This window comes from Diplotaxodon limnothrissa, linkage group LG11 (assembly GCF_057381915.1).
Source record: "Diplotaxodon limnothrissa isolate DT_005_m linkage group LG11, D_limnothrissa_male_GT1.1, whole genome shotgun sequence".
Taxonomy (NCBI): Eukaryota; Metazoa; Chordata; class Actinopteri; order Cichliformes; family Cichlidae; genus Diplotaxodon; species Diplotaxodon limnothrissa.
The window spans coordinates 15,014,255-15,030,354 of NC_140606.1; the positions used below are offsets into that span (position 1 = coordinate 15,014,255).

Below are 16,100 nucleotides of genomic sequence, written 5' to 3' on the forward strand. Positions count from 1 at the left end.
GAGGGGCCATTACACAGGAAGAGAGGGAGGTAACCCAGCAGCACCAGTATCTGCTCCTTTGTGCAAGAGAATGGGGTGCCAGTGTTGGGCCTGGCAATTCTGGTGTTACTAAGAGAATGCACACTAAGCTGCATGGTACTGGTCTGAGAACTTCAGTCCCACTAAATGATGTCAGGACATCATGCCAAGTCTGTTACTTCCCATTTTGGTCAGAAACATGCAGACAAGTAGCCAGCTGGAGGTCATTTTGTAGGACTCTAGCAGCACTCATGCTTGCACAAAATAAGTCCTGCCTAGCTCTCCTCAGATCTTCACACACTGGAAACCGTTCTCAGACACACTAAATTTTCTTGCGCGCGCGCACACACACACACACACACCCTGGAGGAGCTGGACTACCTGTCTAACCTCCAGCTACCAGGAGTGATGGGGAAACTAGCAAGAAGCTTCCTTATTTTGCAGTTGTTTCCACTCCAGAGCACTTGTCACTTTCATTTGCACCAAGGAAAGTGAACTGGTGTACAATGGATTCTGCTTCCTTACTGGACAGATTGATTCCTTGAAGTTTAACTGTGTGTTATACCATGATGATCAAGTGCTCTATTCATCCCCCCCCATAGAAAGGTGTAGCGACTACTCAGAAATGACACCAGCTTTAAGGGCTTTTTTGCCCCCCTTTTATTAATTGAACAGAACATAAAGAGAATGCATTGCATAGCATGTACATCATTCTTCACTGTCTGATCAGTGAAAAAATAAAATAAAAAATAAAAAAGTGAGTCTGGGTCAGACTGCACTTTTCCTTCAAACCCAAGTGCACAAGCTGAGCCGCTTGCCAAAAATCTCATTAAGTAAACACAATCAGCTCGATGTCATGCGGGATATCTCAAACAGTTAACTTTGGTGTGAGAGCCTCAGAGCTTAACCCTTCTGTAAATGAGACACTTGATGTTTAAAATGATAAAAAATAAAATAAAATAAAATAAAATAAACAGCATTAGGATCTGAAAGCATTGCAAACAAGGCACAAGCTGTACCTATACGGCTTCAAGTTTCATGATAAAGGCACACACCACTGTTACACTGACTTTGATAACAATCTTTGGTAATACTGCACTCACGTGCTGCGGCTGTATCGCCTGCAACAGGAAAAAAAAAAATCAAATCCTTATAAAAGTGAAAAAGAAATCAAAATAGAAAAGACTGACAGTGAGTCAACGTGTCAAACCCAGTCTAAACGGTTATTTACAACTCATGCTTACATTCATTTTCTCTTAGGTACCGCTGCAACCTAACATTTACTTTTCTTCATCCCAGTTCCAAACATGAATATTAGTACAGACTCCATCTAAACACCAAGCACACTGCACCTCCCCATACGAGCAATAACAAATACAACTTTAAAGAAATCGCTCTTCTTCCTTTGAAGAACAATTACTGGAAACCACTGAAATACAAGATTAAAAGAAAAAACAAAATCCAAAAAAAGGTGCTCAAATCTAAAGTTCAAAAGGTGCTTTTACTTTAATGTGTTTTCTGAAATTACACTTGCAAACTAAGATTGAACTCCAGCAGTTAAGTATTCCCTTCATTTCCTTCGCATGTAGCCCGATTTCCTCGACATCACTACTGCTCTTCGTCACGTCCACTAGCTTTCCACAGTTAACCCACTCTGATGGGTTCTCAGTGCTCGCTCAAAAGAAACCTGATTGCATAACTGTCCCGCTGCCTCAGCACTCTCCAGTCTCTTCTAAAATACATCCAACAATCATGATATTAAAGAAAACAATATGTACAGCAGTATGTACAGTCCGATCATCGGGATTCGGGGCGTCTGTAAGTGGGAGGGATCAGAATTTGAAAAGATTGATAAAGTCTTGAGGGGAGAGGGACATGGTGCAGCTTTCTGGGTTGTTGGCTGTGCAGGGGTGGTTTATATCCTGAAAGAAAAAAAGAAACATTGCATGAATTTATAATGCCTTTTTCCCCCCTCTGCTTTAAAAACAAGAACATTTTAGTTTCACATCTACACTGATCAAGTGCAAAATGAAAGAGAATGAAGCAGAGTACCTTCCAGAAAAGGATGTGGCAGTGTGTGCAGAAGTGCAGGGTGTCGCTGTATTGCTCTCTGTGAGGATAGCAGCGGCTCAGCTTAAAGTAAATTTTTTTCCACTCCAGGTGACCTTTATCTGACACCATCAGCCGCTTCCGGATCTAAAATATAAGACAGGCTTTTAAAAAATGTTACTCAAAAAAATAAAAAAAATAAATAAATACTTCAGGCTTTTATTTTATTCATATAATACTAGTCACACTCAGAGTGAGATTTTTAGAAACCTTAATGGATAGTTTTGTCATAAGGGCGTCTATCCTGTAAAGCTTCTCTGTAACCCACTTTAGCCTATAGGTGAGAATCCCTCACTCACTTATCAAATGCATGCCTTTTGAGCATGGTGCTGGGTTACTGCCTCCCATTTTCCAGGCTAGCTTTATCACAGATGCCATAAAGGCCATCTGAACATTCCACGTACGCAAGTGTTTGCATTCCCTTAAATTTCTACATGCCTGTCTGTCTGTGAAGTGGTACTGGCAGAGTTTCTTCCACAACAGCCGGTCCTCTGTGAGGGTCCCCAGCTCTGGACACACTTGGCCCAGGCTGACCAGGTCTCTGCCGTCAGAAAGACTGTGCATGATGTTCAGCTGCAGACTGGCAGGCAGGTCAGTCAGAGTCATACCTGTATTTGTTGGCTTAAAAAAAAAAAAGAAAAAAAAAAAAAGGAAGAGATGAGAGAAAAGAAGAAAATCTATGATGTAATAAAGATTTGCACTTCAGAGCCCCTCTGGAGTTCTGCATTGTAGGCAGATGCTTACCCTATTGATCTGGATGTTGTCCAGCTGTTGCTGCCACTGCAGGATGTTCTCCATTCGGTGTACCCAGATGTTGATGTTCCCCACCAGCACAGACTTGCCCATGTCCTGAACGAGCCCACACAGCGAGACATATAGGGTCTGCAGCAGCTCTTTGATGGGGCGGACGTTCTGCTGGTCATCGAGGACTGTGGAGAGTTGGTCAACAGCCAAGATTAATGACCACAATGATACAATGAAGTTTCAAGCCAAGTAAACAGCGACTCCGCAAAATAAAATAATTTAAATAAAAATTATTTAAAAAAAAAAAAATCTCTATTAAACTAAATATTTGGTTGTGATGGAACGGCCCCGCAGAACTTCAAATATTTGGCAAAACAGTTTCATAACGCTACCTAAACAACCTGAATCTCTGTTTAGCAGAAGGAACATTTAGTTTACACTGTGACTTGCACTCGGGTCTGGTGACTGTCAGAGTTTTTCAGCGTGCCACTAAAGCACTGAACTCCATCCCCAGCCTTCTTCAGACATCACAAAGGTTCATTTCATCATATATCGAAAGCTTCAGCTTTGCTATACCTGCATTATTTGTGTTTACACTTTTGAGAAAGTAAGACGAGAAGAGTCCACTACGCTGTATATACGAGCTTAGCAAAAACTAAGTAGACTGAGGGGCAAATATTTAAGAACAGCACAGGGAAACAAAACGACATGAAAAGAAAATCATCTGAAACACAAAAAGACTGAAATGAAGAGGCAGGGCATCAGAGCTCACCTTTCTGTACCACTCTTTCCAGAATGTTCATGTAGTTCTTCTGCGCCACTCCACTGAGTGAGGGGAGCTGGGACTTGGCAATAAGCTCCAGGAGCTGGAGGAATGGGGAGGTGGGGGGGGAAAAAAAGAAACAACATAAATTTCATCCTGTCTGCAAGTGAGACGCTCTGTTCCACTGCAGTGTTTCTTAAAGATTGTTAGGCTGCATTCTTACAAAGCACTTGGTTCTAACAATAATTGCTGCCTAGAACAACTTTGGAGACGTTCCATGTGGTCATTTCTCTCAAGTGAAGCTGTGGACGTCTAACAGCATTCTAGGGCTTTTATTAGGGGAAGAAGCTACTCGGAAAGGTGTTGGATAAGAACGCAGGCTGTCAACAAGGTCAGCCACCCCATGCCGGCACAAACAAGCTTTTAATCGTTTGAGTCCTGGTTTTCCTGTCATGTGAATTAGCCGAATCATTTGACAGAGTGTGCGTGACTGTGTAAGCGCGCGTGTGTGTGTATGTATGTCTGTTGCCATTGGCTAGCGGACAAACAGCGGGTTCCAACAGGGTGGCATGTCTGGCATGCAGCAGATGCTGTGACATCATGGAGAAACTGGCTCATTTTGACCACGTCATGACCTTTGTTTGTATATCAGCGTACTGGTAAACTGCGGGGTACTTTCTGGGGTACTAGGATACTGAAAAATAAGAACCAGCCATCTTAATAATGCGTCATTTTTAACCAAATGACCTTTTTTGAGCCTTTTCATCCTCATGCTCCCTGTCAGCTTTGCCATTTTTAAGCTTCTTCACTCCTTCCTCACTGTCTTCCCCCCCCTCCCCCTCTTCCCAGCGCCATTCCTAAAACCTAATCCCGTGCCCTTCTTCTTTTAGCAGCTCATCAAGTGCTCCTCTCTTTGTAGAGCAGCCGGGCAGAACAATGTGCGTTTCCGTATCTACTTTTAGCTCCTGCAGTTCACTAAACTGCGCTTTATACTTTGGCGTGCGGCTCACACTTTTTCCACAAACACACCGACAGAATTAGACACGCCGCCACCTTTTGTTATTATGTGCCATCTCTGCATTGATGCTCATTTTAAAGTTACACATGGCTCGCCCTTGAAATAACCTACGTTCACTGGCTGTGAGATGAAAAAAAAGAAAGAAAAAAAAACAAAAACAAATGGAGGACCACTTGCCTTGTCATGGAAGAATCTGATCTGTGTAACTGAGACAGAGTTAAATGAACCCGCAAATGCCATCAGACACAACCAGTGAAGAGCAGTGACCTAGGACACTGTGTCCAGACCAGGCGCTAGTGTTTCACAGCCATATTGTTCTTTGGGCTTACCACACTACACTGCACTCGTTAACTGGAACCTGAACTAAAAGGTCAATCCCAAACTCCAACAGAGATGTTAACAAATAGGAGTTAGCCAAATATCTGCAGTAAATCTAACACTTATCTGGACTACCAGATTATTTTGTATTCCGATAAGATTAGAGCCCAATCTCCATTTATGGGTTTGACACTGTATAAAATACGATCCCCTGAAACCTCACTGTTCTGCCAAGAGAAAGTTTTCTTGTGTCCTCCTGAAGAAGGCTACAACTCATTTAAATGCTTCTTTAGATAAGAACGACACACAGATACTCAACATAGAGAGGGAAAAAGAAAGACAGAAATGTGACACTGGACCACTGGATGAGTGAGGAGAACACATAAGGAGGGTGTTTAACCTGACAGAGGTATCTGTGTTTGTGTTTGCAGAGGGGTCCGAATCATCTGACTACCACCGGGTTTGGTTTCGTAAAGCAACTGTCAGGTGGTCGCACCTCACTGCACAGCTGTCACCCTCCTCTTGCATACACACTCCCCCACCTTCGCCTCACATGTGAGCACATGTGGGAGAGCTGGTGTTCAGTTCAGTGAGGAAGAAGCTCCAAATTCGACTAGATGATGGCAAGCGAGCATCACTTTTTTGTTCGTCTTTGTCAGGAATACCCACCAAGCTGAATCTGTTCAAACTCTGTGCATGTGTGGATGACTTTCATTAAAGAGTTTCTGTTCATATCCCACAATGCTACTGACACTAATATCTCCCAATTGGTCATTTAAGCTCACTACATGATCCATCTGTTCCTCGCTTAATCCTATGGGATACCAACATGCTTTGGCAATCATATTCCAAAACAAAAAGAGCCACACTGTGTCCCTACTTCAAACACACACTCCCTGGGTCCCTATCATCAGCACTGAGAGACTCTTGTCTGCAGAGCAATGATAAGAAGCTGGCAGAGGCCTACACACCCTCTTAACCTTAAGCCTTTCTGTGCCACTGACAAACAGATCTCCCATTAACAACCACAGAGAAAGACAAACAGAAAGAGACAGCACAAACTAAGAAGAAAGGAAAGAAACGAGAACTCACTCTGACAACGTAATTAAATCTCCTCGTGTCCTTGATGGCGCTGCAGAAATCTAAGCGGTTGAAGGCCTCTCCCAGTGTACAATATCCGTGGCGCTGGGAGAATTTAATTATCAGGGTATTAGATTGCAATCCTCAGCAGGAGTATAGTTTTCTCAGCATGTTTACATTAGCAATGACGATATGAAAAGTTGATGTGAAGCGGAATGAGTCGGTTTGTTACCTCCTTGGTGCTTCCTTTATGAACATAAATCCATTTTTCCCTGTGGAAATCTGTGAGAAAGCAAAGTGTTTACGTTAGTGGCCTGCCCTCATTAAGTGGCTTATAAGCACTGTGACAAATGTATTCAGCACAACTAAGTTTTCAGAGCTGCCTTTGGAAAGGGAGTTTATGAAATGCAGGAGAATGACTAAACATCAGTGTCATTAGGAGGTGCTCCACCAATGCCTTCCCTTCCAGCTTTCTCCTGCTTGTATTACCTACTCCAACTTAAGTTTGATGCATTGCTATGTGATTTATGACTCCCACGCTTTAAAACGGGCTAAATATTTTGCTTCCTTTTTTTGTTTTTAATAAGGACTCACATGGGACTTTTGTGTTGTTGTTCATTAAGTCTTTTTTCCTCTTCTTGGCAGCCATGTCATAGCTGAAAGAAAGCAGCAGGTTCTCCTTGTTAAAACTCTCCTCCTCCTCGGCCTCTTTGCAGAAGCTGCAAAAACACAAGGACACATTTATTTATTAATTTATTTTGAACTGCAATCCACTTTAACCTTTTCCTTCTACACAACGAGCAACTCCAGCATCAAACCCAAAGAAAAAAGTGTAACTTGGGCCGTGTTGAAATGACTGTAGCTCATCTGGAAAGTTTACAGATCTTTGTTAATCCACTCACTTGTTTAGGGAGGTTATTAATAGCTCGGTGATTAGCCTAGGAAAGTAACATAGCAACCAGAAACACACAAAGACACTGAGGTGAGTGAGAAGGAAACGACACCGAGGTGGAGGCCTATAGTTGTTTTTGGTTTGGTGTGTGTCAGCCTGCTTCTGTTCATAATGCTGTTTGGACTTTTGAAGAAAGTCCCTCCTCCCTCCATCTCTCTCTAACCAAACAAAAGTGATGGCGCATTTCAATTTCCAAAGCTCCTCAGAGACAGCGCCATTTCTTAGCTCTCGGTTAATGACCAACCTCTGCACGGAGACATTGTTGTTTTTGTCGTCGGTTGTTGTCTTTTTCCATCCCTCTTCGGTTTTCACCCAGCTCTGACCCGGCGACCTCCAGTCCTGTCCGAGAAAAGGCATCCTCACTCGATGACGCTAACTTAAACAAAGTCAATAAATGTGTGAGAAATCTTTGGAAAGCCCTCTGATTTAGCTTATTATGTAACCACCCCCGCTTCTAAGTGCTTTGTTTTGCCCCCTGTGTTTCTAGCCTACTGTTGACATTGCGCAGCTCTTCTTTATATCCTCCAAGTGAGAACCCGGAAGCACGCGAGCTCCGCCCACTTTGGAAACTTCCCCGCAACACGTGGCTTTGTTTATCAACTCCAGCGTTGCACAACCTCTCGGAGAAGCGAGCGGAGGAATCAACACTCCTCATGTCATGGAAAATAATGACAGGGGACACCAACAAATATTTTAACACATTGGAGGAAGGCGTTTTTTAATGTATACAGACTATTATGTAACTTTGAGAAAGTCAATTTCAACTTCATTTTATGCTTGGACTTAGAGATGTTTTGTGTCTCTTTGCAGTCGTTTGATTGACTTGTGTGTACTCTTTGTGCTTGATTCATTTTTTTCTTCTGCTTTTTTACATTGAGACACTGCTACTTTCCTGGCTGTGGTCGGAGTTCAAGTACAAGGAATAATCATTGTTACACTCATAAATCTACTATCACCACTGCTGTTTTTGATGATTGGGTTAAATATAAAGAAAATAACACTTGGTAAACAGAAAAATGATATACCTCACAAGTCTGCGTGCTCAAACGAGAGCTGGGTTAAATTCATACTGATTTGATCCCATCTTCCTTAATCACTATTCAATAGTTTACAAATCAAGCATAATTTCCAAATATGCTGTGTAAGCCATCCTGCAGCAAACCTCTGACTTTGAGGAAGGCACACTGCAAACCTGCCTGTTCAAACAATAACATTTTTTTTAATGCCTGATGGATTGATGTTGATAAAACACAGTTGTTGTTCAGGAAGCGGCCTGCTCAGCCTTATCAGCGCTCACTTCATGACACTGTAAATCTATAAGGGGGAAAATTACACTGCAATATCACAGCTAAGTGCCCTGATTCTCGGTCTCACTCTGTATTATAAATAGACTGATTTGTCCTCTAGATTTTTCCAGGGTATTTGGCCACACTGTGGATTGTGAAGGAGTGTGTTTGTGTCTGCATGTGTGTGTGTGTAATTCAGGGGGCTTACCAGTGTGTTTCAGTTTTCCCAAAATGGCCCAGATTGATCCGTGAAGACAGGATGAGGGTATTTTGTTGACTTTGGCCCACGTTACAGAAGATAGCGTTTACAGGTCACTGGGTCGGATCTTATCAGCTTCATTAAACATGTGACACGTTTACACATTAATCTGTGTGTGGCTTTTCGGAATACACATTAAAAGTTTATGTCTGTGTGTTTACAGCTTTAATCGCTTTTCTCATGCCAGCCTTGAGCTTTCAGTGCAATGACCAAGCGGTTCATTGAAAAAACAAAGATAAAAGCGATTGATGAAGAAGTGCCTTTAAGATCTTGCAACACACACCCTGGTCTGGTCAACCTGTCTTTTAGCTGCAGATATAAATGTCAACTTTCTAAAAATTGCTCCAACAAAGCAAACACTTCTCAGTAAACTGCTGCAATGGCAGCTGTGCACGCATGTGTGTATCTCAATCCATGTGAGTGAGCGCTTACAATGCTGTCGTATATCACGACACGTTATATGATCAGGAAAAACATGTTATCTCTGGCACATGGTTTCCCTCCAAGAAGCACTTGTGCTTTGACACATTAAGCCGTGCAGATGTGGCTCGTGTGGTTTTTGTGCTGCTGATGGTCACAAACTACCCCCCAGCGCTACAAATGTATTTCCGCTTCTTCTTCCTCTATTTATTTCTTTGCCTTTTTTTTACCGTGTAGAAAAAAAATCCACCTCAGACTGCGTATTACAACTTTATGGCTCAAGCTTTTGAAACAGATGTTTGTGGCTTTAATCTAACATCTTGATATATGTAGAAGGCCTGCGAACACTCTCTGCTAGATACAATAGAGCCATACGGGGCATATAATCTCAGCAGCTGCAGAGCTGTTTGTGCAGAAGTAGTTCCCCATATGGGTGACCATAGAGAGTGTGTGAGAAGTGGAACTGAAAAACCTAAAATGTATTACTGTGTGAACTTCAGGGTAATGCAGTAATATGCTGTGAGTCCCTGAAGTCTGATTAAGTCTATTTGTAGACTAGGCTGAATGGCAGGCTGGAAAGTCCCAGCAAGTGCAGTCAGTTAGTGACTGACCAAGAAGGCAGCTATGACCTAAAGAGTCTGGGTTTAGTTTACTCGTGGAATGACCAATAATGTAGCCCTACAGAGCCAGCATGTGTGTATGTGATGCATAAATGTATATTTTTTAACTTTATACATTTTCTATATTTATATCTAGATAAATGTTTAAATATGTTGAAATATATCTTTCTCTGATATGTTTGTCAACTTAGAACCTAGGAAAGGTCGTCAGTGAATGATCTTTTCCACTCTCACCTCTGTCTGTTTTTGTTGTGATGTTGTGACCAGACACGGCCCCACTTGAAACGCCAAACACCTTAATCACAAACACACACACACATATATATGCACACAGTTACACAAACACATACACCTGTTGCTGCTCCTCTTGGATGGGTTTCATCACTCGGTCAGGTTCTCTGTTGTGAAACCCCCGCTCATGAGTTTCTCTCGAGTCTTCGCTCACATCTGCCAGCTTGCACGGAAACCGGCCGGGCCACATGCCTCACGTGGTGTAACATTTGCCCTTCTTGTTTGTTGCTCAAAATAACATCAGATCACCTATAGTTTTTCCAGTCACCCATCCACACCACCTTGTCTCGGCCACTCCACCCACTGTCCCCTGGGCTCCGTTTGCTGGCAGCAAAACGACTGAAACATCTGACCCAGTGACTTATGGTTTCAAAAAAATGTCCCCTCTGGTCACATTGTGTTTACACCATACGAAAGGCTGACATTACATTGCAGATGCCACTGATGAATAAAATGATGTAATCTCTTTAACTGCTGCTTAAACTTGCACTATGCAATCATTCTATAGGAAGCTGTTTGTCCCGCATATCTTCAGATTTTTAGCATACATCTAATTTGTGAACCATAACAAATCAGTGAGTCAGATGGGATTCGTGGACTCAATTCCCACTGTCACAGGGCCAGCAATGATGTTCTCACTGGGTAAAAGTTCAGCATGTTCTTTATAAAAGGGTAACGTTTCATGGTTGCATTCTGTATCTCCATGTGTGTGGAGAACAGGAACCTGTCTGGACATGTTGAGATCCAGTGTGAGAGGGTTTAAACAGACATACGATGAGACATACAGGGCACCGGCTCAGATTGCGATTCACTGTCAACAGACCAAGAACTGCTGAGTCGTACTGTGGGGATGAAGAAAGACCACATATATAGACTGTGATTTTATTTTCAAGCTGTACAAAAACGGGCTAAAACCAGTAAACAACAGTACAAAAACATTAAACCTGAACATTTAGAACAAATGATTTCAGCATTTGATGCAAAAGTATGCTCGGCACCCAAAGTCCCAAAACAGTGGACCTTCTGGTATGCTTTTATTTTGATTTCAGCACTGCATTAACAATCTCTTGCTCTTTATCACATGAATTTCACCACCATTTTCATTAAAGTGACAGAAATTGATCCAAGGCTTTGCTGCTCACGTCAACAGGCTCAAACCTACGAGCTGCACACACAGCTTTGAGTTGCACCAACCGGTACACAGCCCTCTCGATTTAAACATGACAGGTGAAATCTCTGGATTTAGAGCAGGCTGAAAATAGCACTCTCACCCATTGTGAAGCCAGACAGGTTAAGAGCAGGCTATGCAACAAGAGTCGTCTTCTTTTATGCGAGTCAGAGTCAGGCATTAAACAACAACACAGAAAAGTCGTGGAATAAATAGTGCTTAACATTTAAATACTTTAGTTTTAAATTGAAAACATTAAAAAATGAAAATGACATTTGTTCTATAAAATATTGACGTCAAAACAAAATGAAACACTACTGCCTGCCTAATTTATGATTTCGACCATGTCTGTGAGACACATGTGAGAGTCACGGAGCCGTGATCGAACAGTTTGAAAGGCAGACTCCCTTTACTTGTCCATGTGTCTGTTTTCGGGTCGTAACACTCAAAAGCGTCCGAGTCTTCAATGACGTCGTGGCCATTGATGTAACGTCCGCCTGTTACATACAGTTCGTTACTGAGAACGGTGGCTGAATGGTGCATCCTCCTCTCCTTTAGGTTGGCACACTTGATGAATCGGTTGGCCTTGGTGTCGTATGCAATCATCCTCCTGGTGTATCCTGTGACAGAGAAGATATTATGATATATATATTCATATGCAATAGTTTGGTATGTAGTGGTGATGAAATTGTAAAGTGATCCATCAAGAATTTTGCAAGAATCCCTTTGTTTTGTTGAAGAATACTGTAAAAATCCCATTTTCCTAATGGAACTTTCATTGCTAATGGTATGAAAGTTCAGTCCAGGCCCCCGGTGAAATGACACAGTTATCATTATCACATGTGCAGTTCATGTTTATTCTATCTGTCTTAGCCCTTTTACCTCCAATGATGTAGATTTTCTCATCCATGACCACAGCAGGAGCAGAAACATTCTTCACTGTTCTGTTCTCCATCTTAGACCACATGTTCCTGGCAATGTGATACACCTACACAGGGGAGAGGAGAAATAAAAAGGGTGCATGAATAAATGTGAATGGATGAAACAAATGACTGCAAAGGTAACAGGTGTAGTAATACCTGTATCATTCTGACAGGGTTGTGCATGGCATCCTCTCCTCCAAACATGTAGATCCTCTGGTTAGTAGCAGCCACCGCGGGGTGCAGTACAGCCTCAGGCATGGGTGCCATCAACTCCCACAGATTGAACATACTGTTGTACCTGATGAGAGCATTGAGAGATGTGTTTGCTCATGTGTGTCATTCTGTGTATGCAGAGTTTCTTGACTAAGGACGGACCATCTCACCTCTCCACGCTGCCTGTCAATCGCCTGTCAGGTCCAAGGCCGCCCAGGGCAAAGATGAAGTGGAGGTAGGAGACGCTCTGGTGGGCAAAACGTGGCTCTAACATAGGCTCCGCTGTCCGCCAGTGGTTGGTCTTAAGGGAAAGGGTGTAGACAGTTCTACTGACTTCGCTGTTCTTCGGATTTGTGGTCAGACCTCCGATGACATAGAGGATACTGTGTAGGGCAACGTAGGAGGCTTTGTAGAGACGAACAGGCAGCTTAGCAAGCCACTGCCACATCTGGCTCCTCTCATCGAACACTATGGCCTCCCTGGAGGTTTGCTCATTATTCTTCCTCCCTCCTACCACCACCAACATGTCATGATAGCTGTAGCGCCTTGGCGCAACCCAGGGATGTTTAAAGTCTGCTGCGATGTCTCCACTGCATTTTGTGCTAACAGAGAACATGAGGCGTCTAACAGATTCTATGAGTTCAGTGCAGAGGGTGGAGGACTGGATCAGAGGATCATTGGCTATGAACTGGAAGAGGTAGGTGGGGTGGATATATCGAAGGCGAACCTTCTTGAAAAGGTCACTGATAGCACCTCGCCTGGACAAAGGATCGTGATGGATCCAAGCAACAAGTGTCTCAAAAACCTGCTCCTCCTCTGCACAAAGGGAATCATCCTCCAGGTATCCCATGAGCTCCGTCAAAGACAGCTCACACAGGTCCTCAGATATTGACACGTCGCAGAAGCTCTTCATGGCCATCTCTTTTGCTTTGTCTCTTAAACTTTTACAGCTCATGATATCAGAAAGTCGTATCATGCTCAAGCAGTTGTCTGGGCTAAGCTGCTCCTGCAGAAAACTCGAGCAGGCCTCAAAAAGGCGGCCATATTGCAACATGGATGCTGCCTGCATCAGAGGAAGCACGTCATCCATGCTGATGCTGATGAGTCCTGTGTAAACATAGTCGATAATGCTGCTCAGAATGGTGGACGTGATTCCCTTTAGGTCTATTTTGGTCTGCTGTCTCTCCACAAAGTTGTTGCAGAACATGGCTCTGAAGTAAGGGCTGCTGGACACCAGGACATTTCGGTGACAGGGGATCTCTGTATTATCTGAACACAGCAGCACATCAGTCAGGATGTTCTCCTGTCTCAGTCTGTTGAGCTGCAGGAGCAGGTTGGAGGACTGCTCTTTGTCTTTGAAATGGTAGACCTCACGTGCTGGTTGATCCATGCTGAGAAAAGAAAGCAGGCTCAGATTATCACGTGCAACTTGTTATTCAAGCCTATGAGCAATGTGATCACTTACTCACTGTGCTCGCTGTGAAGTTATGTTTATTGGCTTAATGCTGTCAGAATACCAGCTTTTTATTGTGTAGTTCGGATAACATATTGGGATTCTATTTCTTAGATGAGCTAAGTCCTTTCTGCTTTTTTCAGTGACTTGATGAACGAATATCCGAATGTATGAATCAATCAAGGAAACTATTTTCCTGCAAATGCACATGGTTAGCTTTTCCTAAAATTCTGCTCCAAATGTCTAGTTTTAAAGTTTGCAACCCTTTCAACTCATAACAGCAACATAATCTTTGTTCAGGCAATAGTTGGACCATATTTAGCCTTTTTAACCACACACAGATACTCAATGAGGCCTGCAGCATGGCCGTCTGATCATTTTGGAAACTAAGTCGAAAATTCTGATGAAACACCCATGAAATTATTTTTCTTGGTGAGGTGTCATGGGACAGATGATGATTTTGTGTTTTGTGTTTATGTGTGGCAGTGTTTATGTTTATGAGCTTCACACGTTTCATGCATTAGATATTAGTACAAATTGTGCAAACTAATGCACATGGTTAATACCAAATGTCACATACTGTCAAAACTAAGTATTAAATGCTGTACAGCTGTGGCTCAAGAGGTAGTGCAGGTCATATACTAATCTGAAGATTGGTGGTTCGATCACTGGCTGCTACAGTCTGAATGCCAAAATATCCTTGGGCAAAATACTCACCCATAGCTGCTCGTGTGAATGTTAGATAGAAAGAACTTATGCATAGAAAATAGAAGGGAATAGGAGAAATGAGGCAAGTTGTATAAAGTGCTTTGAATGCTCAGAGTAGAAAAGCACTATATAAGAACCAGTCCATTTACCATTATAAATTAACATTTATTTCAGCATATGAAATAAGTATATTTCAGTATATGTAAGGTACTGCTAAGGTTAGACATCACACAGAGCAGATTCAGTCCTCCTTGCAGCCTTACATGAATACGGCTCTTACCTGTTGTGGTTCTTTCAGGGTTTCTTGGGGGTCCCACTGAGTTCAAAGTAAATTCTCAGCATCAAATATGATGTCTGAACATTCTCCTTCCCTGTCTTCCTCTTTCTTCTAGCATTAAATCGATGTGACTGTACGCTCCTCTCTCTTTGTAGAGGTGTGTTGCGCACTGTTTGTTGTTATGGACTCTTTCCACGAGGCCCGTGTGTACATTCCTCCCCTAAAAATAGAGCTTGTCTTTGGCAGCACTGCTGCAGACACATGTGACATGCTAGAGAGCTGTCTCAGAGTCTGTCTGGATTTACCACCAAATCTGTATTGTTCCTTTATTTATTATTCTTTCTCTCTCCCTCTTCTTCTGATATTATGTTCTTCCTCTGTTTATTAAATCCACATGAGACCTCTCTTTTCTTCTTTATAGCTCGCATTCCTGCTCACTCCATCAGCTCTATCTCTATCTGGCACATGATTGCAGCAGTAAAAACGGCACTGATATTTGATAACACTCATTTTTGCTGGCTGCTCATTCTGCCGGCTGGCTCGTGGAACACACAGAGATATAAAAACAGGATTATGTTACAGCAGAAGCGACATAAACAGAGCGATACGAGGAGGTTTCAGCAGGATTCCAGAAAAAAGAACATGGAAAACACTTTGGCCACAACATTACAAACAGTTCGCCACAAGTTCAGTGAAAATGTTTCCAATTTATGTAACCTCAGCCAGAGGCTTGGGTTTAATGGAGGAACATGAGAGGTGTTTTGTGTGTTGATCCTTTATGCATAAAGAATATCCTAATTTAACTGTATATCAGCAACAGTTGCTTGCATTCCCTATCTTTGTGTGTTTTTTAAGCTCATTTCCATCTCATTTTTATGCTCTCTGAAACAGATAGAGCCTATACAGCGGCTTTCATGGAATGCGTCATTCAAAGTGGCAACAGGATATTCATTAAAGCTGGAGAAGAATCAAAGCTTGCTGGGTCTTTCTTAAATGTGGGCACTTACATATAATTTTTTTTTTTTTTAATGAAAAGGCATTTTCAGTAATCGCAGTTACAAATGTGGCATGTTTTCTCGTGTTTGTGGGATTTTGTACAGAGCTTGGCAAATTCAAGATAAATAGCTGCCTGGGTTGCCATGGCAGTGTAGATTGTAGGATATTGTACAACAGCACCAGCAGTTCACATCATAGAGCACTTGCACTTACTGGCCATCTTATGTTGACATCTTGTCCTGTTGCTTGTGGGCAAATGCGAGCATGTCACTGCTTGCACAGTTATAGCAACAATAACAACAACGAAATAAAGTAAAGGCTGTAAACATCAAGAACTGAGGTCACAATAATCACACGTGTGATACCACAGGATAGTACTTCTTTGCATTATAAGCAGACACAACTAAACAGCGCCATCTAGTGGCCGAGCGTTGGGTAAATACACAATTCATTATGAAAAAGAAAAACAATTTCCTTTCTAATT

General features: G+C 42.4%; 2 protein-coding genes across 2 annotated transcripts; both read right to left on the reverse strand.

Moving 5' to 3' along the window:
- Window positions 1-1,558: 1,558 nt before the first annotated feature.
- Window positions 1,559-7,511, reverse strand: fbxo32 (F-box protein 32). The gene is made up of 9 exons (XM_085366246.1): window positions 7,247-7,511; window positions 6,645-6,769; window positions 6,283-6,332; window positions 6,063-6,155; window positions 3,644-3,737; window positions 2,872-3,056; window positions 2,566-2,748; window positions 2,071-2,214; window positions 1,559-1,940 (listed from the first exon to the last, which is right to left on the reverse strand). Exons 1-9 carry the CDS (start codon window positions 7,357-7,359, stop codon window positions 1,851-1,853), a joined length of 1,077 nt encoding a protein of 358 aa, XP_085222372.1. The 5' UTR covers window positions 7,360-7,511; the 3' UTR covers window positions 1,559-1,850.
- A 3,247-nt stretch (window positions 7,512-10,758) lies between these two features.
- klhl38b (kelch-like family member 38b) lies at window positions 10,759-14,810 on the reverse strand. Its single transcript, XM_085365185.1, has 5 exons — window positions 14,624-14,810; window positions 12,353-13,573; window positions 12,126-12,267; window positions 11,929-12,034; window positions 10,759-11,666 (listed from the first exon to the last, which is right to left on the reverse strand). The coding sequence occupies exons 2-5, from the start codon at window positions 13,570-13,572 to the stop codon at window positions 11,377-11,379; spliced, it is 1,758 nt and encodes a 585-aa protein (XP_085221311.1). The 5' UTR covers window position 13,573; window positions 14,624-14,810; the 3' UTR covers window positions 10,759-11,376.
- Window positions 14,811-16,100: the final 1,290 nt, after the last annotated feature.